A 27,126-nucleotide genomic window follows, 5' to 3' on the forward strand; every position below is an offset into this window, starting at 1 on the left:
AGCCTGTAGTTGTTCGATTTATGAGAGGCTTGCTTTTGTCAAAGCCCCCTGTCAAGCCTTCTGCAGTGTCATGGGATCTCAACGTCATCCTCACCCAGCTGATGAAACCTCCTTTTGAGCCACTGAGTTCATGCCATCTGAAGTACTTGACCTGGAAGGTCATTTTCTTGGTGGCAGTTACTTCAGCTCGTAGAGTCAGTGAGCTTCAAGCCCTGGTAGTCCATGCTCCGTATACTAAATTTCATCATAACAGAGTAGTCCTCCGCACTCATCCTAAGTTCCTGCCAAAGGTGGTGTCGGAGTTCCATCTTAACCAGTCAATTGTCTTGCCAACATTCTTTCCCAGACCGCATACCCACTCTGCTGAACGTCAGTTGCACACATTGGACTGCAAGCGAGCGTTGGCCTTCTATCTGGAGCTGACACAGCCCCACAGACAGTCCGCCCAATTGTTTATTTCTTTCGACCCCAATAGGAAGGGGGTCGCTGTCGGGAAATGCACCATCTCCAATTGGCTAGCAGATTGCATTTCCTTCACTTACGCCCAGGCTGGGCTGGCTCTTGATGGCCATGTCACGGCTCATAGTGTTAGAGCCATGGCAGCGTCAGTGGCCCACTTGAAGTCAGCCACTATTGAAGAGATTTGCAAGGCTGTGACGTGGTCATCGGTCCACACATTCACATCACATTACTGCCTCCAGCAGGATACCCGACACGACAGTCGGTTCGGGCAGTCGGTGCTGCAGAATCTGTTTGGGGTTTGAATCCAACTCCACCCTCCAGGACCCGATTTTATTCTGTTCAGGCTGCACTCTCAGTTAGTTGTTCTTCGTAGGTCAGTTTCTGTTAGGCCCTCGCCGTTGCGAGGTTCAATTGACCTGGTTTCTTGTTTTGAGTGAGCCTGAGAGCTAGGGATACCCCAGTCGTGAGAACAAGCAGCCTGCTTGTCCTCAGAGAAAGCGAATGATACATACCTGTAGCAGGTGTTCTCCGAGGACAGCAGGCTGATTGTTCTCACCTACCCTCCCTCCTCCCCTTTGGAGTTGTGTTTTTTTCCTCATTCCTTTGCTTGTCATTCAACTGAGCGGGAACGGTCGTGCACGGGTGGGAAGACGGCCGCGTATGCGCGGTGGGCGTGCCGTGCGTGCGGGACCTCCTGCAAAACTTTTGTTCCGGTTGGAGGGGGCTGCTGTGGACGTCAACCCAGTCGTGAGAACAATCAGCCTACTGTCCTCGGAGAACACCTGCTACAGGTATGTATCATTCGCTATCAGTGACATTGCAAATTACACATATGGGACTGAATTCTATAAATGGAGCCAAAAAATTGCCACCAACTAAAAAACTTGCTAAGCACCTTAAACGGCGCTCATAGTTAGGCACCATTTGTAGAATAGTGCATACGCTGGGAACCACACCTAACTTTTTAAGTGTGATGATTTACACCAGCTAAACCCTGATGTAAATCCTCATGCCTAATCTCCCTGTTTACTAAGCTGTGCTAGCAGCTGCCGTGTGCTAATGCCGACACAGCCCATTCACTTTGAATGGGCTGTGTCGGCATTGACGGCAGTTGCTAGTGCAGCTTAGTAAACGGGGAATAAATTAGGTAGAGATCTCTCTTGTTCTTTAACAGCATGAATAAATTACAGGAAAGCTCCATTACCCTCCCATAGCTACACCCTCTTTTTGGAGCCGTGCGCAAAATTTACATGCGGATTCGGGTGCAAACATATGCATGTATAAATTTTAATTCATGCCAATTAGCACCAATAATTGATAGAGCCTAGTTATCATGCGCAGCAAGATTTAAATGAACAGATACCAAAACGCACACAGGCAAGTGGTCTGCAAGATCCAAAATGGCAGAAAAGAAAAGCAGACCCACGTGGTAAAATAAAATAAAGTTTATTCAATGCAGATAACTAAAATCAGCATATAACTTTTCTCTAACTACACAACATGGCCATGTTTCACTTTTTTCTTTTTCTTTTTTTTTAATTTTTAGAAGTCTTTATTGAAGTATGGAATACAGAACAAAAAGAAAAATACGTTCAATTCAACTCAGCTCATATCAATACAAGCTACAATAAATGTTTCACCAATGGCAGTCTTGAAAAGATAATGAAATTCTGTGTCCACTTAAATTTAGATCAAATTACACTTCAAAACATTTTTGATTTTGTTATTAACCCTACCCCACCCTTAACCTACCCCCTCCCGAACCTTGTTCCCTTCATCAAACACTTGCATTCAAAAAAGGTTTCCAGGCTTTTTCCCACTTTGGCAAGATTTTATGTTTAATCGCTGTCAATCTCTCCATCTCACAAATATATTTCACTTTCGTAATCCAGGACACCAATGAGGGGACCCGCACCACTTTCCACTGCTGAGCCAAATTCATGCGGGCAGCGTGCAAAGACCCCCTCACCAGAACCCACTGATCAGCCGTAAGCCCAGCTGGCCTCCGGCCCAGGATGGAAGTCAAAGGATGCCAGTGCACAGCCCTTCCCGTCCAGACCTGAATTCGCGCCCGCACACTTTTCCAATATGCCTGCGCTTTAGGGCAGGTCCACCAGATGTGGCCCATAGTTCCTACTCCTCCACACTGTCTCCAACAGTCCTTTGAAACATGGTTGTACATACGATGCAGCCTTAGCGGGGTAAGATACCATCTATAAAATATTTTAATGGCATTCTCCTTTACGGCTACGGCCTGGGAGGAGCGCAAGATCGTCCTCTCAAGCCTAAGCCAGTCCACCTCCGGTAATGTGAAATTTAACTCCTGTTCCCACCGCCGCCTGTGCAATGTGTATGGCTTAATCTGTGCGCCCACTAGCTCATACAAGTGAGTAATCATACCCCGCATGGGCCTTGAATTTACACACACCTCCTCCAGAGGATGTACCTCTCTTTTCATGCATTCTAAATAGCTTGGTCCCTGCAGAAAGTGCTGTAATTGTATGTATGCATATCTGTCCTCGGGCCTGAGTCCGTAGTCTTCTACCAGTCTGTCAAATGATATCATGTCTGCACCCACATGTAACTGCCCGCACATATCTAACCCCAATTCAGCCCACCTGCAAAACGTGGTATTCCCCACTGCCGGGCTAAAGCTTGGATTATCAACTATGGGCGCCAACCCAGAGACCACAGGCTGGTGGCCCTCAAACATACGATTCCAATAGTGGAATGTAGCTTGAACGGTCGGTAGGAACTTGTCCACCTGTCCTCTATGTTTACTCGGAAGCCACATTAAATGCCCTAATGTTCGAGTCCCAACCAATGCTTGTTCAATGTTCACCCATATTTTATGATCTTCCTTTCGGAACCACTCCACCGCTGCTCTCGACTGTGCAGCGCAGTAATAACCATATAGGTTGGGCACCCCCAGGCCCCCATCCCTTTTATTTTTATATAAGAAAACTCGTGGCAAACGCGGTCTTTTGTTGTTCCAGATAAATCTGACCAGACTATCCTGTAACCTTAACAGAAAGATTCTTGGGAGTCTAAGTGGTATAACCTGGAACAAGTACAACAGCCGAGGCAAAATATTCATTTTAAGGGCCGCTATTCTCCCCATCCAAGATAAGCTCATTGGCATCCATCTCTCCAGATCCTGCCGTATTTCTTTCTGAAGGCCCGGGTAATTAGCTTCAAACAACGCCGACAAGTTATTCAGAATCTGCACCCCCAGATATCTTAGTTTCCGTTCCTCCCATTTAAAAGTAAAGGATGTTTTCAATGATTCTAACATGGCCTCTGGCTCACCCACAGCTAGCCCAATCGACTTACTCGCATTTAGTTTGTATCCTGACACTCGAGTATATCTCTCTATCTCTCGCATAACATTGGGAAGGGATATCAGGGGTTTGGTTAGTGACAATAGTACGTCGTCCGCGAATAATGCAATTTTGTATTCCCGCCCTCCCACGCTGACACCCGCTATGTCTACATTCTCCCGTATGGCCTCCGCCAGAGGCTCCATCGCTAGTACAAATAGGAGAGGGGACAAAGGGCATCCCTGCCGTGTACCACGTTCCAGCTTGAAGGCCTCTGAGTTCCCCCCGTTAACTCGTACACACGCCCTTGGGGAAGTATAAAATGCCCGAATCCAAGTTCTGTAAAACTGTCCAATCCCTACTCTCTGCAGAACCTTGTCCAGATAGCCCCAGTGGACCCTATCGAATGCCTTTTCAGCATCTAGTCCTAGCAGCACCATCGGGCTAGCTTTCTTTTGTGCTTGAAACACCAGGTCCAGCGTTCTACGAATATTGTCTCCTGCCTGTCTTTTAGCCACGAAGCCAACTTGGTCCGGGTAGAACAAGCATGGTAACACCCTTCCCAATCGATTCGCTAGTACCTTTGCTAATATTTTGACATCTGCGTTGTATTGAAATTGGTCTATACGCTGCACAGTCAGTTTTATCTTTGCTTGGCTTCAGTATGACTGCCACCCATGCCTCCATCATGGTCTTAGAGAGAGGAAAGCCCTCTCTCACCGAATTAATGGCCAGCGCAAGGTATGGGGCCAACATTCCCCCAAATGTTTTAAAAAACTCATTGGTAAATCCGTCAAGACCCGGTACCTTCCCGGTTGGCAGAGCTTTGATAACCTGAAGCACTTCAGCCACCTGCACAGGAGCTTCTATAAATCACTCTTTTGTTGTTCTGTCAGTCCCCTTAGTCCTCAATTTCACCTGTCTGTACAGCGGCATCCTCTGAATAAAAAGATTTGTAATATTGTGCAAATCTTTCCCTAATCTGTGTTGAGGTATGTAACATAGTTCCCTTATCATCTTTCACTCTTAGAATGTGTCTATCTGCTCTCAGCTTTCTTAATTTATTAGCCAATAACCCTCCCAGGTTTATTTGTGGACTCATAGTACACCTGTTTCAAACGTGCATGTACAAATTTCAAGCTTTCCTCATGTATATCTGCTATTTCCATTCTCAGCACTTGGAGCCTTCGATAATCAGACACAGAGCCAGAGGCCCTGTAGCCGGCCTCCAAGGCCCCCAATCTCTCCATGCACTGGGCCAGCCCGTTCCTTACGTATTCTATTCTTCTGGCTAGCACACTTTACAAAATATCCCCTGGCCACCGCCTTAAAGGCATCCCACACTACGTCCAAGGCTGGCCCTGAGTCCATGTTGTGCATAAAATACTCTTGCAATACCGCTATAAATTTAGCCACAACTGCTGGGTCTTGCAGAAGAGAGTTATTAAGTGTCCATTGTTTATCTCTTGTCTCTTCTCTCAAAGAGGGGAGGTCAGCCCACGTCGGCGCGTGGTCTGAAATAGTAATATGGCCTATGTGGGAATCCCCCCCCCCCTCCGAGAGAGTCTTATCAACAAATATATAATCCAATCTAGAGTAAGACTGATGCACCTGGGAATAATAAGTATAATCTCTCCTTCTAGGGTGTCCCACTCTCCACACATCGTACAACCCCATCTCCTCTACAAAGATCTTCAGGGATCGAGATATCTTCCAATCGTTTGGAGCTGGAGACTTTGACCTGTCTAGTCTAGGTTGCATGGTAGCATTAAAATCTCCAGCCACCAGCAACTTCCCTCTGGTAAAATCCTGCAGGTCTGTACGGAGTCGCCCAAAAAAGCGATCTTGTCTCTTGTTCGGAGCATACACGTTAACTAGAGTGTACTCCTCCTGCTCCAAAAGGACGTGTAAGAAGAGAGATCGTCCCTCCGCTTCCCTTCTCACATGTAGTATCTGGGCTTTTACATCCCTATGGAACATAATAGCCACCCCTCTCTTTTTGGCTCCCTTGGCATCAGAGGCAAAGTACACTGTCGGGTATTGTTTAAAGGCCAAATACCTCTCGTGTGTTTTTAAGAAATGAGTTTCTTGTAGGAATACCACATGTGGATGCATCATACGTAATTCCCTCCCCAAGGCATGTCGTTTATATGGAGAGTTCAGGCCCTTTACATTATAAGTTAGTAACTTAAAATTAGCCATTAACCTCTGCTTTTACATTGCCTTTTTTTGATGAAAAGTTTATGTGAACCTCATAGTCCACACTCTTATGATCCTCTCCCTCCCCCCTGCTCCCCTCCCAATCTATCCCCTTAACCATGTCCCGCCCTCTCTTTACCCCTTCCCCTCCCCCATCCCTAATCCCCCCCCCCCCCCTCTATCATTGCCCACCAACTAGCGCTTACTAGCAATACTTGGGAACCAGGAGAAAGAAACCCCCCCCCCCCCAGCTGAATTGAAAATAAGATTGGATTCTATGAACCCACAGAATATGACACTCGATCCCCCGCACTCCAACCCCCCCCCCCCCCCTAAATCCCTCTCTTAATCCAACTGCGAGCCGATCCCCATACTCTTATGCTAGCCTTGGCCATGTTTCACTTTACCCTTTGTGCTATACTGCACTAACCAGACAGGGAAAACATTGGACTGTTCCTGCTGGTTTCATGTTAAGCCCCTGACACAGCCCTTGAGAGGGCAAAACATAGCCATGTTGGGTGATTAGAGGAAAGGTATATGCTAATTTTAGTTATCTGCGTTGAATAAATTTTGTTGTATTTCACCATGTGGGTCTGCTTTTCTTTTCTGCTGTTTTAAATTAACAGATACAGTGAATGCACTTCAGGTCAGAACTATGTCAACATCAGGTGGCCATTTCTGATCACTTTCTATTGGAGAGGTATCTAGAGCAGCAATATGGTCATCTATTCATATCTTTACATTGCACTATTGTTTCGACAATATGTCTCAAAGGAATAGTATGCTTGGACAGGCAATTCTGCAAGGACTTCTAAGTTAATTCCCCCCCAAATAACTATCTGCAAATAGAGTAACTTTTAACCTTGAGCTTCCTCATTTGTGTGGTTGATTTTCTTCCTTCTTGTTGATGGATAAGTGTAGCTGCTACCTGCAATGGGAATTCTCCATAGAATAAATCAGGGGCATGTACTCCCCCAACCCATTTTTCTGCAGAGCTGACCTGTAAGCTCTACAGCAGACTGAGAGGACTCATGAGGCAGTAGCTGTTCCATCAGATGACATCACCCACTTATGTGCCTGATTTATAATGATGTACCCAAAGAAAATATTTTCAGTTTTTCTGTTTCGTTTGTCTTTTTCCCAGGATTATGGATTTATTTTGCTTCATTTCACACATTCATTTTAATCTGTAGGTACATTAATGAATCAAATATACACTATTGAATGCATATGCATACAGTATATGCACACATTTTTACAAGATACTGTGTTTTACTGGAAGTACTATCAAATTGGTCTTTAACAGTTGTACTTTACCCTCTAGTTTACCTTTTGTGCCATCTCTAAACTTAAGTGAGTTGACAATGATCTGGCTTAGAGTCTTTGCATCACAGTTGATTTCCTAACTCTTCCAGTGCTTGGCCGGCATAACTCAGACCTGACTCATCCCTGTTTCTATTATTTACTGTGGTTGCAAGACAGAAATGTTTAAGAAATCCCAGAGCAAACTAGAAGTGCTTAAGAAATCTAAGAATTGTTTTGTGCACTTTGATGTTTCAAATTGCAGATGGTCAAAATATAATTATCTGATGTACAAACATCAGGACTCACACAGTAAATGTGCAGACAAAGCACATATCATGGAGGGCCGTAGAGGTAAGGATTAGACTGAATCCAGTCAAAGATTTGGATTCCTGTGGGTTGAAGCTAACACTATCTCCCATTTCAAACCAAGAATGGACGTCCAACTTCAGTCCAATAATGAACCATCAGAGGATCGTATGCAAACTAGTAACAGGAGTAAAACCAATAATTTTGGCAAAGGTATTAGAATTAGAGAGCAGGCAGTTCTGCACCCATGGCAGATGGGATTTAGAAAGGGTCATTGTACTGAAACTTTATTGGTTTCTTTCTTAAATACATTCTCTCCGATATTCAACCCATGGCAGTCTGCAGATTTGAAGGGTTGAATTTGACCCGCATATTCAATTCAGGGCCTAGTCCAGACACTGGCATTGAATATCCGATTCATCGGAAGTTATATAGGTTCTGGCCGATATTCAGATAGCTATCAGCCCCAGATAGCTGCCCAGTTAAAAGCTAAGACAGCCATTTTAGTCTTCACTTTGTCCAGGCACTTAGCCAGTTAGGAGACTGAAAATTGCTGCTCCCGGATCTACCCCTAACTAACTGGATAGTGCCATGGTGATCAGTGCTGATATTCAACTGCATTAATCAGTTAGGTGCAACAAAATATCAGTGGCAGAGCCAGCGAGCAAGATTTTAACTGGGCTGCAAATTTCCCCTGCTTTAATGTATACCTTGAGCTATTGGCAGAATTATTGTCATGGGAAAGGTTTATGTTAAGAATTGTACAAATGATAGTTTTGTGCTGCTTCAGGGTATAGATAGAGGTTTAATATTTGTGGACAAATATCTGTTTCTAGTCCAGTCATGGATATCTGAAAATAGATTGGTGACCAAATGTTGACAAAACTGAGATATTGTTTGTCTCTAGGGATTGGAAGGTTTCTGATTTTAGCTTGTTTCAGATAGGGAGCATGTTTTCCACTGAGTGTAAAGAATGAGAACATAAGAATAGCCATACTGGGGTGAACCGATTGCACATCAAGCCCAGTATCGTGCTTCCAGCAGTAGCCAATCTAGGTCACAAGTACTTGGCAAAATCCTAAATAATAGCAAGATCCATGCTACCAATCCTAGAGACAGCAGTGGCTTTCCCCATTTCTATCTGAATAGCAGACTATGGACTTTTCTTCCAGGAAATCTTTTTTTAAACCCAGATACGCTAGCCACTCTTACCACATCCTCTGGTAATGAGTTTCAAAGCTTAACTATTTATTGAGTGAAAAATATTTATTCCCATTCATTTTAAAAGTATCACCATATAACTTCATTGAGTGTCCCCTAGTATTAGTACTTTTTGAAAGAATAAACAATCAATTCACATTTACCCATTCTATACCAGTCAGGATTTTGTAGACCTCTATGGTATCCCCCTTCAACTGTCTCTTTTCCAAGCTGGAGAGCCATGACTTCTTAAGTCTTTCCTCATTTGAGAGGAATTTCATTCCCTTAATCATTTTGTTGTTTATTGGATAAGCACCAGAAAAAAAACATCACTTTCCATAATATTGTCTCACTTTTCCCCTTGCCTGCTTTGGATCCTTCGCTCTGTCTTTGTGCCTTCCACACACCAACTTCTCAGCTGCACAAATGCTTGTATTTGATTTAACTGGAAAAAGTACCCAGTCGTGAAAACACTGATTTTTGTATGCTCAAAGAACCTGTAATGAACTGGAAAATAAACACCTAAATCTAGCATTTATACACACAAAAACAGAAGCCCTAATTAAATCATTAGAAAATATTTAGGCGCATAATTGGGTCTGCATTTGGATACTGAAAACCCAGAACATATTGGCGATAACTGAAACACCATCAACTGCAGACAAACTTGCACAATACTTCAAAAACAAAATAACAAACACAAGATCAAACCTTGCAAAAGCACAAATAAACATCTCAGACTACCCATAGGACTGTCAAACACACAACAAACATACCATAGCAGACAGAATATGGACCACATTCAGATCACCCCAGCTAGTCTATTGACAAAATACGCACATGCATACTGCCTACTTGACAAATGCTCCAACTGCATGATGAAAAACCCACCAGATTGGTTTAATCAAGTACCTCACCAAACACATCACATACATGTTTGAGAGAGGTGAACAGACAATACGACATACTATTCACACCTATCCCCAAAAATACGACCAGCAAGATCAGTGATATCACAAATTACAGACCAGTAGCCTCAATACCACTACTGACCAAGTCGATGGAAGGTCTAGTAACATAGCAACTAATGGAATACTTGACAAAATTCTCAGTTCTTCATAAATCCCTATCAGGTATCAGACCAGAGCGCAGCACTGAAACAGTCATAACCACACTGATAACAAAATTCAGAAGCATAATATGCTAAGCACAAAAGATATTACTACTACAGTTCAACATGTCAAGCACATTGGACCTAGTAGACCACACCACACTAATGACACTGCTCAACACATAAGAATCAGCGGTGCAGTGGCAACATGGTTCAATGGCTACCTAAAGACCAGATCCGTCATTGTAAAGATGTCCAACCAAATATCAGCCTCATGGATTTCTGAGTGCAGGGCACCACATGAATTGCCAATATCACCAATACTGTTCAATGTTATGATGGCGCCACTTGGAAAAAAAACAGGAATTAGTCGGTTTAAACCCATTTATATGTGCAGATGACATCACTATCTTCATACCTTTCCAAAACAATATCACAAACAAACATGACAAAATAAAAAAAAGGACTGAGTCTCATGGAAGAATGGCCAACAACTTTGAAACTCAATCTGAACAAGACAAAAACCAAATTCCTAGTACTATCCAGCCCACACAACTCCACATCCTACCAAAAATTCACAATCAGGGCCTGTCTTAGCAATTGCAGGGCCCTGTGCAGACCAGTTCAGTAGACCCCCCCCCCCCCCCCGCACCCACCTTCATAAGCCATAATTTATCAGTTTAAAAGGATGTTTAGAGCTTTCGGAACCCCCACCTCACCCCATACCTTGATATGCATCTACCACGTTTTAGAGAGCGGCAGACAGAGGCAGCAATATTCATATCCTGTCAGTAGCCAAGCCTAGAGCCTCCTCGCTGCTGCATCCTACCCTTGTGGAAGCAGGAAGTGACATAAAAAGGGGGCAGAACACAGCAGTGAGGAGGCTCTGGGCTCGGCATCTGACAGGATTTGAAAATTGCTGATGCTGCCTGATGCTCTCTACTAAAATGTGGATCCACATTAAAATACAGAGAATGGAGGTATTCCGAGACAGGAGGACAGACGTGCCAGAGATGCAGGGCCCCTAGGAGCGTGAGGCCCTGGTCGACCACCCCTATCGCCCCTGCCTAATACCAGCCCTGTTCATAATCAACCAACAAACATACCACAGCAAAACACAACTTAAAATACTACAAATCATTCTCGACAAACACCTAACACTGGATAATCAAATATCAGCGGTAACACCAAAATGCTTCAGAACACTTTGAAAACTGAGAAAAATAAGAGACTATTTCCCTAGACAATCTTTATGGATACTGGTCCAATCAACGATACTATCGCAACTAGACTACTGCAATGCAGTATACGTAGGGTGCAAGGAAAACACACAAAAATCACTGCAAACAGTCCAAAACATGGCAGCAAGGCTGATTTTCAAGAAATTGAAATATGAATGAGCAACCCCGCTGCTTGAAACACTACATTGGCTACCAGTCAAGGCAAGAATATTTTTCAAAGCGAACACCATAATCTTCAAGATACTATTTGGAATGGCATCCGAATATATGCTTAACATTATTGAACTATTCTTAAGAAATGCCAGCCCAGAAAACAGAAACTACCTACTCCTTCATCTACCCAGCTGCAAAAACACCATCTACAAAACTATCTGCACAGCAGGATTTGGCTACCTGGGTTCCAAATAGTGAAACTCGAAACCAAAAACCATAAGAAGCATTACAAATCTCCTTCAGGTCAGAAAAGAAATGAAAACCTACCTCTTCAAGAAATTCTACAGCTAATCACAAAAATGTTGTCGCCTTCCTTTGAAATCTACGTCTTCAAAAATTATAAGAATAAATATCACAAAAACTCTACAATTGAACACAAAAGCTACCATTACCTTTTCTACTCCAAATCTATCTCTTCAAAAACTGTATGAATAACCACACGAGCTATAGATTCCCTCCACATTGCACAGCAGTATTGTGACCACCAAAATGTAAATTGTAATCCACTTTGAACTGAAACTTGTTTTTGGATAATAGTGGGATACAAGATACAATAAATAAATACTGCTGTGTCTCGAAAAGCTCATATCAGATTAATAATTTGAATAACTTTCTTCAAATTTCATTTGCTTTGGAGACTAAAGTATTTGATTCCTGCCCAAGATTTGCATACTGTAGTTTGGTAAGCTTTGGTACTTTCATCTTATGGCTCTTCCTCAGTATTCTTTTGAAAGTGTTACAGATAATATAGAATTTTGCTGGCAAGATAACTCACTGGCAGAGAGATCATTTTTTTGTCAATCTTGATACATTTACAATGGCTTCTGTTTCAGCATTGGATTTAAATTTGTTGTTTGACACCCATTTTGGGATGGTTCCTCAATATATATCCCAAAATGGGTGTCAAACAACAAATTTAAATCCAATGCTGAAACAGAAGCCATTGTAAATGTATCAAGATTGACAAAAAAATGATCTCTCTGCCAGTGAGTTATCTTGCCAGCAAAATTCTATATTATCTGTAACACTTTCAAAAGAATACTGAGGAAGAGCCATAAGATGTAAGTACCAAAGCTTACCAAACTACAGTATGCAAATCTTGGGCAGGAATCAAATACTTTAGTCTCCAAAGCAAATGAAATTTGAAGAAAGTTATTCAAATTATTAATCTGATATGAGCTTTTCGAGACACAGCAGTAAATATATATATATATATATATATATATATATATATATATATATATATATATATATATATATATATTTGTTACATTTGTACTCCACATTTTCCCACCTTTTGCAGGCTCAATGTGGCTTACATAGTTCCGTAATGGTGTTCGCCAAATCGGTTGATAACAAATACAAGGTTATATTGTGGTTGAATGAGGTAGGTGTGTATCAGGCATCATGAGGGTCGAGGGAATGAAGATTGTATATTGTCCAGTATGATCATCTGTTATGCTGTGTTGCTGGGTGTGGGGATTTATGGTGGATCAGTGGGGTAAGCCTTTTTGAAGAGGTTGGTTTTTAGTGATTTCCTGAAGTTTAGGTGGTTATGGCTGGTTTTCACAGCTTTTGGGAGTCCATTCCATAGTTGTGTGCTTATGTAGGAGAAGCAGGATGCGTAAGTTGCTTTGTATTTAAGTCCTTTGCAATTTGGGTAATGTAGGTTTAGGTATGATCGTGATGATCCGATTCTGTTTCTGGTTGGTAGATCTATGAGGTCTATCATGTATCCTGGGACTACGCCGTAGATAATTTTGTGGACCAAGGTGCAGATTTTGAAGATGATCCTTTCAGTGAAGCTTTTCTCAGAGGGGTTTAGCACTATCGAATCGTGTTTTACCAAGAATCAGCCTGGCTGCTGTGTTTTGGGCGGTCTGGAGTTTTTTCGTGAGTTGTTTTTTTGCATCCTGCATAGATTCCGTTGCAGTAATCTGCATGGCTTAGGACCATTGATTGTATTAGGTTTCAAAAAATATCTCTCGGGAAGAAAGGTTTTAATCGTTTAAGTTTCCACATTGTGTAGAACATTTTCTTTATTACGGAGTTTACTTGGCTCTCAAGGGTAAGGTTGCGGTCGATTGTGGCTCTGAGTATTTTTAGGCTGTCTGAGATAGGGAGGGTGTGTCCTGGGGTGTTTATGGTTGTGGGTTTGTACTTGTTATATTGAGATGAGAGGATGAGGCAGTGTGTTTTTTCAGTGTTCAGTTTCAGTTGGAATGAATTTGCCCAAGAGTCCATGATGTTCAGACCATCATTGATTTCATTGGTTATTTCTGTTATGTCATGTCTGAAGGGAATGCAGATTGTAACGTCATCTGCATAGATGAATGGGTTGAGGCCTCGATTGGATAGGGACTTTGCCAGTTGGATCATCATTATGTTGAAAAGTATTGGTGATAATGGTGATCCTTGAGGTACTCCACAGAACTTTCCACGGTGGTGATATGTTTGAGTTTGATTTTACTTGGTATGTTGTGGTGGTTAGAAAACCCTTGATCCATATAGTAAACTTGGTGCAGGATTATATGCCTAGCTGTATTTTAACATAGTAGATGATGGCAGATAAAGACCTGTAAGGCCCAACAAGATAAACTCATTACATATGGTATGTGATACTTCTTATGTATCCCTGGTCTTGATTTGTCCTTGCCATTTTCAGGGCATAGACCATAGAAGTCTGCCCAGCACTGTCCTTGTTCTCCAACTTCTGAAGCTGAATCTGTCCAGCCACGATCAGAGCACATACCATAAAAGTTTGCCTATACTACTTTGCTTCCTAATTACCGGTGTTGTTTCTTTATCTCTGCTAAGCTTCTTTGGATCCATTCCTTCTAGACAGGATTCCTTTATGTTTATCCCACACATTTTAAAATTCTGTTACTGTTTTCATCTCCACCACCTCCTGCAGGGAGGCATTTCAGGTATCTGCTACCCTTTCTGTGAAAAAATACGTTTTGACATTATTCCTGAGTCTGCCCCCTTTCAACCTCAATTCATGTCCTCTAGTTCTTTCGCCTTCCTGTCTTTGGAAAGGTTTGTTTGTGGATTAAAACTTTTCAAATATTTGAACATCAGTATCATATCACCCCTGTTTCCCTTTTCTTCCAGGGTATACATGTTCAGGTCAGTAAGTCTCTGCTCATACATCTTGCAAAGCAAGTCCCATACCATTTTCATCTCTTTTCTATGAACTATTTCAAATCTGTTTATATCCTTAGTAAGAAATGGCCTCCAAAACTGAACACAGTTCTCCAAGTGGGTCCTCACCAACAACTTGCAGAGGGGCATCGACACTTCCTTTCTTCTACTGGTTATACTCCTGTCTATGCAGCCTATCGTCTTTCTGGCTATGGCCACTACCTTGTTGCACTGTTTCGTCACCTTCAGATCCTCAGATACCATCAACATATCCCCTTTTCCCTCAACCTAGACCTTTCAAAAGCCAGGCCTTAAGACCAAAAAAGAAGGATCCTTCATTTGTATGTGACCATGAGCCAACAGGCCCTTGTGAGAAGGCTTGGCAGCAAATGGGGCTGTCTATCTGAAGATGAATGAGATCTGCATACCAAGATCTCCTGGGCCATGAGGAGCAACGAGCACCCTTTCGTCCTTGATGATGATGAATGATTTGCTTGAGAACTCTTCCATGGAGGAAATACAGAAAACAATTGGCCAAGGCTGCAGGAAACATTTAGGCCCTCCTACCTGAACTCCTTTAAACAGCTGAAGAACCTGGGAACCTTGGCATGTGCCTCATGGCCATTAGGTCCAGGACTGGGAGACTCCACTTTGATGAAATCATGACGAAACACTTTTCTCGATAGTTCCCATTTCCCTGGATACAAGGAGTTCCTGTTGAGATAGTCGGCCTGGGTGTTCAGAGTTCTCACTACATGTACCACTGACATCAGAGCATGATGTCTTTCTGCCCACCAGAAAAATAGGTATGCCTCCAGGGTTAGATGAGCATTCTTCATGCCCAGTTTTTGTTGGCATAAAAAATTGTCGCATTGTAGGACATAATTTGAACTGGTTTGCTCTGTATCAAGCTGGTAAAGGCTGTAGTGCACTTTGTACAGCACTCACCTCCAGGTGGCTGATCAACCAGGATGCTTTGTCAAGGGTCAAGAGACACTAGCTGTATGATCAAGAGAATGATTATCCTAAAAAGAGAGTCTGGCATCTGTGGTTATCTCTATTCAATCTGAAGAAGCAAGAAAAAGACACTCTTGAAGATTTGTAGGCTAAAGCCACCAGCTCAGACTGCGTTTTGCAAGGTTAGCTAATCAGTTCCTGTTGCAGGTTCTTTCACTGAGGGGTCCTTTTACCAAGCTGTGGTAAAAAGGGCCCGATGGGGGCCCTTTTTGCCATGTGCTGAGGCTCTTTTTACCGCAGTGGGCAAGAAAGACTGAAAATAGCCAAAGCCATGCGGTAAGATTGCTCTTACCGCAAGGCCATGCAAGGGGTAGCACTTACTGCCACCCATTGAAGTGGCGGTAAGGGCTCCCGCAGTAGCCTGGTGGTAACTAGGTAGTGCGTGGCGCAGCCTGATTACCGCTGGGTTAGCGCTGCACTAAAAAATACAGACTGATTTTCCCTAGAGTGAGAAATGATGTGCTTCAGGGCTGGAAATACCACTGGTGCCTGTTTTGGGTCGGCGGCAGCTCCAGATTAGTATGCGGTTAGCCCGTGTTGGCCTTACCGCCACTTTGTAAAAGGGTCCCTGAATGAGGCTCACCTTAAAATTATTCAGGATAGGGCTATTTCAATGAGAGAACCTGTTTAAATGAATAAAATCACTAAAATCCGAAAATCACTAAAAACCAACGTGTTTAACAAGGCATACCACACAATCCATCCTAAATCTCAGTCAACGAAACCTATACCAGAACTGGACATAACCGAACTCTCTATACCTGATTGCCTCATCAACTTGTCACGAATGAACTGTAACACTACATCACTCTATTTCTTATCCCGATAATGAATTCTCTATACTTGACTACTAATCTACTTGTTCACTTATGAACATTTAATGCAAGACCATATTGTATTATTACGGAATATTGTAAGCCTCATTGAGCCTGCAAATAGGTGGGAAATGTCTGTTCACGCTTTCCAAAAATACTAGGACTAGGAGGCATGCGATGAAACTACAGTGTAGTAAATTTAAAACAAATCGGAGAAAATTTTTCTTCACCCAACGTGTAATTAAACTCTGGAATTCGTTGCCGGAGAAAGTGGTGAATGCGGTTAGCTTAGCAGAGTTTAAAAAGGGGTTGGACGGTTTCCTAAAGGACAAGTCCATAAACCGCTACTAAACGGACTTGGAAAACTCCAAAATTCCAGGAATAACATGTATAGAATGTTTGTACGTTTGGGAAGCTTGCCAGGTGCCCTTGGCCTGGATTGGCCGCTGTCGTGGACAGGATGCTGGGCTCGATGGACCCTTGGTCTTTTCCCAGTATGGCATTACTTATGTACTTATGTACTTATGCAACAAACAAAGAAATAAAATAAAATGGATGCATTAGTTTGACTGTGTCTTCATTGGTTTATACTGTGGCATCTGCTTGAATGAACAATGAATCCTCCAAGGGAATTTGATTTAATACAGATGGGTTTGCTTAAAGCTATTTTAGGAAACAGAGTCAGAGAAAAACATTTGCTGGTTGAACTACTGGCATAAACTGCAGGCTTCCCATGAAAGGCCATGTTTGCTACTATTTTTTAAAATGATTTTTATTATTTATTTATTTATTTATTTATTGTATTTCAGATTCAAATTCACTTCTATTTGTTGTGCCTAACCAAATAAAAGGACCTTTTTACTAAAGCTTAGTGTGTGCTATCTTTTACAAAGCTGTGCTAGTGATTCCTGTGCGGTAAATGAGAGGAAGCCCATTCACTTCCTATGGGCGTCCTCTCATTTGCCGCATGGGAATCACTAGCACGGCTTTGTAAAAGAAGCCCAGAATTAGCACACGCTAAATGCTGTGCATCCTATTTTATACCTATGGGCCACGTGGCACTTAGTGCACACTAATGTCCATTAGCATGTTCTAAACTTTAGGAAAAGGAAGTGGAGGAGTGGCCTAATGGTTAGTGCAGCGGGCTGTGGACCTGGGGAACCAGATTCAGTTCCCACTGCTGCCTGATAGTTGGTTGAGATCCTGAGGAACCAGGTTCAATTCCCTCTGCAGCTCTGTGCAACTCTGGGCAACTCACTTAGCCCTCCATGCCCCAGGTACAATACACAACTTAGATTGTGAGCCCATTAGGGACAGTGCAAAGTACTGTAATAGAAATTGTAAACTGCATAGTTGCTTAAGGGATCACTTGCAGTATATCAAGTGCTGAAAATAAATAAAAAATAAAAATAGACTTGGCTCTTCCCTTTTTCCTTTTTGTTTTCTGGGTTTTTTTTTTTTTTTTTTGGGGGGGGGGGTCTATTCTGTAGTTTGTCAGAACATCATGGTTCAGTGCCTATGATAAGAATCTCTGCACAGTCTTGGATTGTAAATGTAGGGTAGTGGAGAGTAGACTAGACATGATGTGTAAGCTCAGAAGAAATAGGTTTGCCCTTGCTGTAGAAATACCTGTCAAGTATAAGGCCATTCTGTCAGGGATGTTAATGTAAAGGAAATCTACAGAATCACAGTAGAAATTAATACAACAATGTTTGCTTTATTGTTGAATATTTTCCTCTTTTATTGTTTTCAGGAGAAGCCAAGAATCTTCCTTCATACCCAGGTCCAAACAAGATGAGGGATTGCTATTGCACAGTAAACCTAGACCAAGAGGAGGTTTTCAGGACCAAAATAGTGGAAAAATCACTATGGTAATTTTTTATTTTCAATATTAGTTTTACAATAATTACACATGTGGGTAATTTTATAATGATGTGTGTGTGTTTAAAAAAATTTTTTTTTGCATGTAGGTCCTGTTTTACATGCAGAAATGGGCTTTTAAAAAAACTGTGTTACCACATAGTCATGTATACCCTTACGCAATCTGCCTTCCTAAATGCCAGCTGTAATTTAAAACTTGTTACCTCATGGTCCGGCAGCAGTGAAATCGAGCAGGCACAGTGCTTCAACGTGCCTTCCCTTGTGTCTCAGCTTTGCCTCTGGTCCCACCCTCATTTCCTGTTTCCGGAAGGGCGGGACCAGAGGCAGAGCTGAGACACAAGGGAAGGCACGTTGAAGCGCCGTGCCTGCTCCCCTTCACTGCAGACGCCGAACCCCGAGGTAAGAATTTTTAAATTCAGGCCAGCAGTTAGGAAGGCGAGGGGCAGGTGGAGGACAGGTCGTGCTTGCACTCGGAGGGGAGAGAGAGAGAGAGAGGGAGGGAAGGCGCGGGGGTCTGGAACTCGGAGGAGAGGGAGGGCCTGGAACTCGAAGGGGAGGGGAGGGGGGTATCCTGCAACTCTGAGGGGAGGGGGCTGGAACTCGGAGGAGAGGGGGGAGGAGAGGGGGCCTGGAACTTGGAGGAGGTCAGGGGGGAGGGAGGGAGGGGGCAATTCTCTTGTGATTATCTCCTCACCTCCAACGTTCTGTGACTGGCTGGTGCTGGCTTCCCTTCCCTCTCATTGATCCGCCCTCTGACATCATCGCGAGGGCGGACCAATGGGAAGTGAGTTATGAACCCAGGCATCCAGACATAGAATGTTGGAGGTGCAACTTACTATATAGGATATATATATATATATGTATATATATATGTGTGTATATATATGTATATATATATAATATATGTGTGTGTGTGTATATATATATATATGTTATGAAGAACTGACAAGTTATATTTATTAGGGAAGCTAGATGAGGGGCATGGAAAATGTTAGTCTCTCATATCTATGTTATGGCTCTCTACAGGTGTTTTTGTGCATGGAAACAGACAAAACCTTATCAATAAGGCTGTGTATGATGAGCTGACTGATATTCTTAATCCTGTGCAATATCTTAGTTGGATGCAATCCTTTTACTTGGCTAGACAGTTTTAATTGATATCTGATATACAAGTTCCCTGTAGCTCCACTATGTAATTAAATGATTGCATGCCAGTTGGCTGTCTGCTATAAACAGCACCAGATAAATTAGGTTTCCTACCAGATAAATTACCTATAGAAACATCCCACTGTTGGCACTTATACTCTCAAAATGATTGTGGATATGAGAAAGGTTGTTTCCTGAACCGGATGCATGCAATTTATTTTTTATTTTCTGTTGGGCGCAGTTTAGATTATAATGTGGAGCTGGAAAGTACTTTCTGTGCATCTTAATATCTGCCAGAATGTGTCAACAAAGACCTCTCTCTTAGTGTTTGGGATGTGGCCCTAGTTGTTCTTCCTTTGCACTAACTTGTGGCCAGTCATGGGGTTTTTCTGTGGCATATATTTGACTAAAAGGGAGCTTTTCTTTCAAACTTGGAATAGTTGCCAAAGCTTCCTGTGTTGTCAAAATATTGCCATGTGATTTTAAGTGCAAGGCTCATTATGTAGTATAAAAGTTAGTACTTAGCAGAAGAGTATAAAAAAATTTGGATCAAACTCTGTTTAGGCCAGATTATTAGGGAGTTTCACTTTAAAATTCTGACACTGACAAAACTTGGTTGGTGCTTACTGTATAATTTCTGGCTTACAGTAATGCGTGTGTTTTTAGTTCCCAGTGATAGCAACATTTCCACAAGCCAAGGGGTTTTATTCTGGCAAATCCTTAAACTCTTTGCTCTTGAGGGCTGCAATCCTTTTGTTTTTACAGGATTTACACAATGGATAGGGATGAGACAGCATGTGCAAATAGATCTCATGGTTATTGAAAGTGGAAATCCTGAAAGTGGTGACTGGGTTGTGACCTCAGAGGGTCATAACCGCTCATCCCTTTTTTGGTCACTTCCTTTTATGGGAGTAATTTTATATGTCATTTCTGTGAGTAAAGCAGTGTTTTACCTGCAGAAATAACTGTTTATGAGATTTCTTGGGCTATGTACACAAAAAAAGAATGTGTTTTCCTCCTACCTGCACATATTTTTACTTAGAATAAGCATAGCTGTTCTGGGGGATGGAGTTTAGGCAGAATTAGAGTTTACATGTGTGTGTAGATGCATATAAAATAAACTGGAACTTTTGTGAGAGCGGGAAGGCAGGTGTAAGTGTGGGTGCCTTCTTTACGGAGTCCTTTTTCATCTAGGCAGTAAAGCAGCGTGAGCAAGGATTTAGTGTAGTATGGTATGGAGCCTCAACAGATACAGCTTCTCAGAGAAGTGAAAGTAAACAAAACACTTTATTTGTATTTAAAAGAGTGATAAATCCTGTTTTCTTCACAGGCTTGATAAAATCTCTTGGAATTCAATTATAATTTTCTTGTGGCCCTGTTCCTGATGGGCCACAGTGTAGGTTGGTTTCTATAAATGGCACGCCAATTGCATTCTATCGTGAGATGCACACACAAATTGGCTAATAAGCTAATTAGCATTAATTGAGTGCTAATGGTCAATTATTGACTTTAATTGGCAACATTTTTGATTTGCATACTCATCTTGCTAAGTGCTATTCTGTAATGATTCATGTAGAAATCTTATGGTGAGTAACACAGAAGGGGTGTGGCCATTGCAAGGGCATGGGCAGGTCAGGGACGTTCACTAAAGATGTTAGCAGTATTACTGAATACCGGGGATCTGCGCCTAACTTATGTGCTGGGATTTATACCAGGTTTCAATTGGTGTAAATCCTTGCACCCAAAGTTGGGCACGGATCCCAGCTGCACCTGCTATTCTATAATGGACACCAATCCTGGAACGCCTTTTATAGAATACCGTTCAGCACTGAATTTTGAGCACCTTCAGGATTAGGAGTTCACAAAGTTTCAAAGTGAAACTTGACTTACCTGCATTAAGCTTCTGCTGCTTGCACATCTGTGGTGAAAGGCATATGCTGGAGGGCTGTTCATGTCTTCTCTGGGCCTCCCTGCCTGTGCCTCTGGCTGCCTGAACCATGATTTCCCTGCTCTGCCTTGACTGAACCACTCCCTTTCTGCTCTGTACTACAGGATTTAATGTGGCTCTGTGAGGGAGTGTTGTTAAGGGGAGCTGGTAGCTTCTTATACACTCAAGCACAGACACAGGCAGATATGTGCACATCTGTCCTGTATAAAATGAACATAACTTATGCACATTTTTGTTTCTGATGTCACCATTTGGTTATAAAGATACTCTCTATGTCCTAAGCACGTTTAATATACATTAGAGTACTAGCCTCTTCACTGGAAGGCAATTCCAGGCATTGGCTTTCTTTCTTTTATACAATGTTTGGGAAGTTGATAGAGCAAGTATTAATCATTCCCATTTATTTATTACTTTTTGATTTGTTACTTTAAACATTTTTTGAGCAGCACTCTTGTGGAGGTGATAGTAACAAAATTCAAGACAGTGGGGATAGACATCACTTTAAAGACTCCAGAAATAGCTCATTGAGGAATTGAATGATCTCCTTGTATCGGATTAGTTACTCCCAGGATAAATGTGGAATCATTCTCCTAGATTTTCATTGTACTACTTTAGCTACTTGTATTCTTTGTTTAGCTTTGAACTTGACTCTTGTTTCATTATGCTAGGTTACAGCTGTGGGTGCAACATACGTTATGTTGTCTTTAGAGCATCATTTGGTTTCTATTGCACAAAAGGTGGTTTGACTACATTTTTTTATTGTTATGCTTTGTTTCTACTCATAACAGCTAAATTCATAATGCAGAACATTTAGTGGTATGGGATGGCTGCTTAGCTGGGTGATCCAACAAAATATGTCCTGCTGCCATGAGATACTCCTCTTCAAGTTGGTGGTGCACATGCAGCACTATGCGCTATTGATGCTATGTGCATGAAAATATTTTATGTTAAGGAAAGTGTTAGCAAGCCAAGTGCTTGGTGTCCTCAATATTAAAAAACTTACCAGTGTTTCTGAGATGAGCTGTGATATAGTTAGCTTTCTACACTTCTTTAAGTGTAGTAGAATAGATCAGGCCATATAGTCTAATGACAGAATAGAAAAATGAGAGCAACTCTATGGAATGCCTACCCTGGCCTTCCTTAAAAACATTCACATGCCCTCAGCATCAGAATTTTGTGCTGGAACCAACAAATTCATGGGCCAATGATCAGAAGCAAATGCAGGCGCAAGAGGCTATTAGTGCCATATTAACACCTGCGTTTGCTACTGCCCTATGATCAGAGCCCCTGAGCACGTGAAGCAACATGCTCGCGGACTGTGACTGCAACTAGCATGCAAACGCATGCTAAACAGAGCTCTTAGCACAAGTAGCATGCAAATGCATGCTAAACATATTCCCAATGATCAGCGGGCAACGTGCCAAACGGCATGCTGTCTGTGGCATATCCTATGCCAGCTCGAGGGCCTGCTAGCATGCTGGACAGGGATCACCATTCCCCCCCAATGGTCTGCAAACCCCCAATACAGCCCCCCCCCCACAGGAACAGGAACCCCGACCCCCCACCCCAAGCCAGCAACACGGGGGCTGGAAGTCCAGTAGACTTCCAGTCTCCCCCCCCCCCGACCTCCTGTCACAAGTTTACGGGAGGCTGGAGATCTGGTGGATCTCCAGTCTCCCTAATCCCCTTATATGATGTGAAGCTGCCCAGCGTATCCCAGAATGCACTGGGCAGGGCTGGATGCCACCATTTTCAAGGTGGCACTGGTAGAGGAGGGAGTGTACTACCTCCCTCCTCCAACACAGGTGGCGGGGCAGTGAAGAGGGTCACTAGACGACCAGGTTCAGGGGGCTTGATTTGCTGCTCACTAGGTAACCAGGGCTTTTTTGGGGGGGATGTGAGGGGGAGTTAGGGGGCTGGAGATCCACCAGATCTCCAGCCCCCCATGAACTTGTGTTGGGGAGGGGTCAGAGGGACTGGAGTTGGTAGGGTGGGGGTTTGGTGGGGGCACTAGGCCACCAGGGCCTTGCTCTTTGTGATCTGGTGGTCCCACTGACCTTCAGCCCCTGTTTTTGACAGGTCTGGGCTTTTGACAGCCCGGACCTGTCAAACAAGGGCGGGAGGATGCACCCGGCACAATCGTCCCGCACTTTACCCTATGATCAGAGATAATAGTGTGCATAAATTTGCATTCTATTATCTCTGATCATAGGGATGGTAAAGCCCCATGCTGTTCCAGCGCTATTTTTAGAGCGCTGTTTGGGACAGCATAGAGCTTTCGATCATCTGGCCATCAGTCTGCAACTGGCAGGATGTTTGCAACCCTATTCCCTTTCCCCTGCTGTGACCCACAGCCACGGTGAGAGGGTTTCCATTCCAGTGATTTCAAGAAAAAAATAAGAGAATATAATGGGAAGAGGAAGAAGCTCCTATAATGTAAGGGAGATATGTGGGGTAATGGAGTCTGAATTGTTGAGTGGAATGGAGGAGTGGAGAGAGACAAATTAGGGGATGGTAATGCAAGAAAGATAAATAAAAAGGGCCCCTTTTACTAAGTGCTTACTAAACAGGAAGTACCGCCAGGCTACCGCAGCAACCCAGAGGTACTTCCCATCCCTAGCACTCCGTCATATCTGGTGCTACAAAAATATATTTATTTTTGTAGCGACAGAGTGTACCCGACAGTACTGTGTGCTGCCCAGTTACCACTGGGTTAGTGCGGGAGCCCATACCGCCTCCTCAATGTGTGGCGGTAAGGGCTTCCCCCAAAATGAAAAATGCTAGCGCACCTTAGTAAACAGGGCCCTAAATGTCAAAAAAGATAAAAGGAAAATGAACTTTGATATAATACCACAATTCTCCAATTGGAAGAAGGATTAGCAACAAAATTAAATAGGAATATAAAATTCCCAAAAAAGTACGGAAATTTACCTGACATTTCTAATGACTGGAATAATATACTGTTCTACTAGAAAAGGTAGGGGTCATGGCTTCTCAGAATCCACATTAATAACACTTGTTCTAATTTGTAAAAAAGGTTCTACGTGTACAGATTTTGTGAAAATAAATGTGTACCCCCAAAATTTTATAATATGTTTTTGAGGAAATTTTAAAAAATATTCTCCGAGGACAAGCAGGCTGCTTGTTCTCACTGATGGGTGACGTCCACGGCAGCCCCTCCAATCGGAAACTTCACTAGCAAAGGCCTTTGCTAGTCCTCGCGCGCCCATGCGCACCGCGCATCCGGGGCCGTCTTCCCGCCCGAACCGGCTCGTGTTCGTCAGTCTTCTTTTGTCCGCGCTCGGTACGGTCGTGTTTGCGCCGTTCGCGCCCCTTAAGTTGACCCTCGCGCGTCTTTTGACTTTTTCGCTTTCAAAAAAAAAAAAAGGGGATTTCGGAGAAGGGCCTTTCGGTCTTTTTCCCTTCCCCGTATTTCTAGTTTTTGGCCCCGATAAGTTTTCTTTCGTTTTCGGGGTAGGCCCCTTTGAGGCCTCGGGTCGAGTTTTTTTCTCCCCCTCTTTTTGGTGCCTTACCGCAATTACGAGTTTTGATTTTGCCGGCGTGATTTTTCCGCCCACGTCATCGAAGTCTCCCAGCGGCTTCAAGAAGTGCACCCAGTGCGCCCGGGTAATCTCGCTCACTGATAGGCATGCGTCATGTCTTCAGTTTCTGGGGGCTGGGCACCACCCGCAGGCCTGTAGTCTTTGCAAACTTTTACAGAAAAGGACTCAGGTAGCGAGATTGGCCCAGTGGAACGTTTTGTTCTCGGGCTCTTCGTCGGCATCGGCACCGGGAGTATCGAGTGCGTCGATGTCGACAGCGTCAAGACCTCTGCCCTCGGCCGCTACTGTATCGATTGCATCGAGGCATCGACCCTCTGCATCGTCAGGGCCGAGACATCGGAAGGCTGCGTCGGTGGTACCGGGACCTCCACTAGTGCTGATGTCGTCGGACGGTGGTGCTTCGTCTGGAGTGCAGGTGAGGGCTGTCCATTCCCCTGCTGGTGGCGGTGAGCCTTCGGGTGGGTCTCCCCCTACCCTGAGGGCTCCTGCGGTACAGCCCCTCCCGAGACCGACCTTCTTCGGCCTCGGCCCCGAGGAAGCGACGGCTGGATTCTACGTCCTCCTCGTCGGTACTGGGAAGCTCCGGTGACATGCTTCATTTGAAAAAGTCAAAGAAGCATCGACACTGGTCTCCTTCCCGTGTCGGTACCGAGAGCTCTGGGTCGCCGAGGGAGTCGGCACCCAGTAGGCATCGGCACTGGGAGGACCGCTCACCCTCTGTTCAGGAGGTGTCGATGCGCTCCACCTTGGACATCCCGGAACAGCCTCCACGCCCGGAACAGACTCTGACTTCGACTCCTGCATCGGCTTCCATGTCTTTCTCCACAGCCGCCCTGCATGAGAGTCTCCGGGCCGTTCTCCCAGAGATCCTGGGAGAGCTGTTGCGCCCTTCCCCTCCGGTACCGGGGGTGCTTGCGCCACCGGTACCGTCGAGTGAGGCGCCGGCTGGCCCCTTGCCCGGGGTGAGGTCTCCGACATCGGTGCCGCTTGCGGTACCTACTGCGGTCGCCTCCCAGGAAGGCTCCCCGACGACGTCGGCGGAGGGAGCTTCTCCGGTGCGGGCGAGGGATTCTACCTCTTGACGCTCCCACCGTGGCCATGGTTCCACGGAGTCGAGCCGGGCACGGCTTCAGACACAGGTTCGTGAACTTGTGTCTGATACCGATGGTGAGGCCTCGTGGGAAGAGGAGGAGGACATCAGATATTTCTCTGATGAGGAGTCTGATGGCCTTCCTTCTGATCCCACTCCCTCCCCTGAAAGGCAGCTTTCTCCTCCCGAGAGTCTGTCTTTTGCGGCCTTTGTCCGGGAGATGTCTACGGCCATCCCCTTCCCGGTGGTTGTGGAGGACGAGCCCAGGGCTGAAATGTTTGAGCTCCTGGACTATCGTTCTCCACCTAAGGAAGCGTCCACAGTACCCATGCATCATGTCCTAAAAAAGACATTGCTGGCGAACTGGACCAAGCCTTTAAGTAATCCCCACATTCCCAAGAAGATCGAGTCCCAGTACCGGATCCATGGGGACCCAGAGCTGATGCGCACTCAGTTGCCTCATGACTCTGGAGTTGTGGATTTGGCCCTAAAGAAGGCTAAGAGTTCTAGAGAGCATGCTTCGGCGCCCCTGGGCAAAGACTCTAGAACCTTAGACTCCTTTGGGAGGAAGGCCTACCATTCCTCTATGCTCGTGGCCAAAATTCAGTCTTACCAGCTCTACACGAGCATACACATGCGGAACAATGTGCGGCAGTTGGCGGGCTTGGTGGATGCGCTCCCCCCTGAGCAAGCCAAGCCTTTTCAGGAGGTGGTCAGGCAGCTGAAGGCGTGCAGAAAATTCCTGGCCAGAGGGGTGTATGACACCTTTGATGTTGCGTCCAGGGCCGCTGCTCAAGGTGTGGGGATGCGCAGACTCTTATGGCTGCGTGCCTCCGACCTGGAGAATAGGATCCAGCAGTGGATTGCGGACTCGCCTTGCCATGCGGATAATATTTTTGGAGAGAAGGTCGAACAGGTGGTAGAGCAGCTCCACCAGCGGGATACCGCTTTCGACAAGTTCTCCCGCTGGCAGCCTTCAGCTTCTACCTCCACAGGTAGACGTTTTTATGGGGGAAGGAAGACTGTTCCCTACTCTTCTGGTAAGCGTAGGTACAATCCTCCTTCTCGACAGCCTGCGGCCCAGGCTAAGCCCCAGCGCGCTCGCTCTCGTCAGCAGCGTGCGCATCAGCAAGGCCCCTCGGCTCCCCAGCAAAAGCAAGGGACG

The 27,126-nt window shown here is 44.3% G+C and overlaps 1 protein-coding gene across 1 annotated transcript in view; it reads left to right on the top strand.

The window, feature by feature from the left end:
• RASA3 (RAS p21 protein activator 3) overlaps window positions 1–27,126 on the top strand; it is a 615,753-nt gene that overhangs the window by 204,744 nt on the left and 383,883 nt on the right. The window contains exon 2 of the mRNA XM_030201492.1: window positions 18,087–18,204. Within this exon, the coding sequence (XP_030057352.1) occupies window positions 18,087–18,204 (118 nt within the window). The remainder of the gene's footprint in view (window positions 1–18,086; window positions 18,205–27,126) is intronic.

Source organism: Microcaecilia unicolor, chromosome 4, assembly GCF_901765095.1.
Source record: "Microcaecilia unicolor chromosome 4, aMicUni1.1, whole genome shotgun sequence".
NCBI lineage: Eukaryota > Metazoa > Chordata > Amphibia > Gymnophiona > Siphonopidae > Microcaecilia > Microcaecilia unicolor.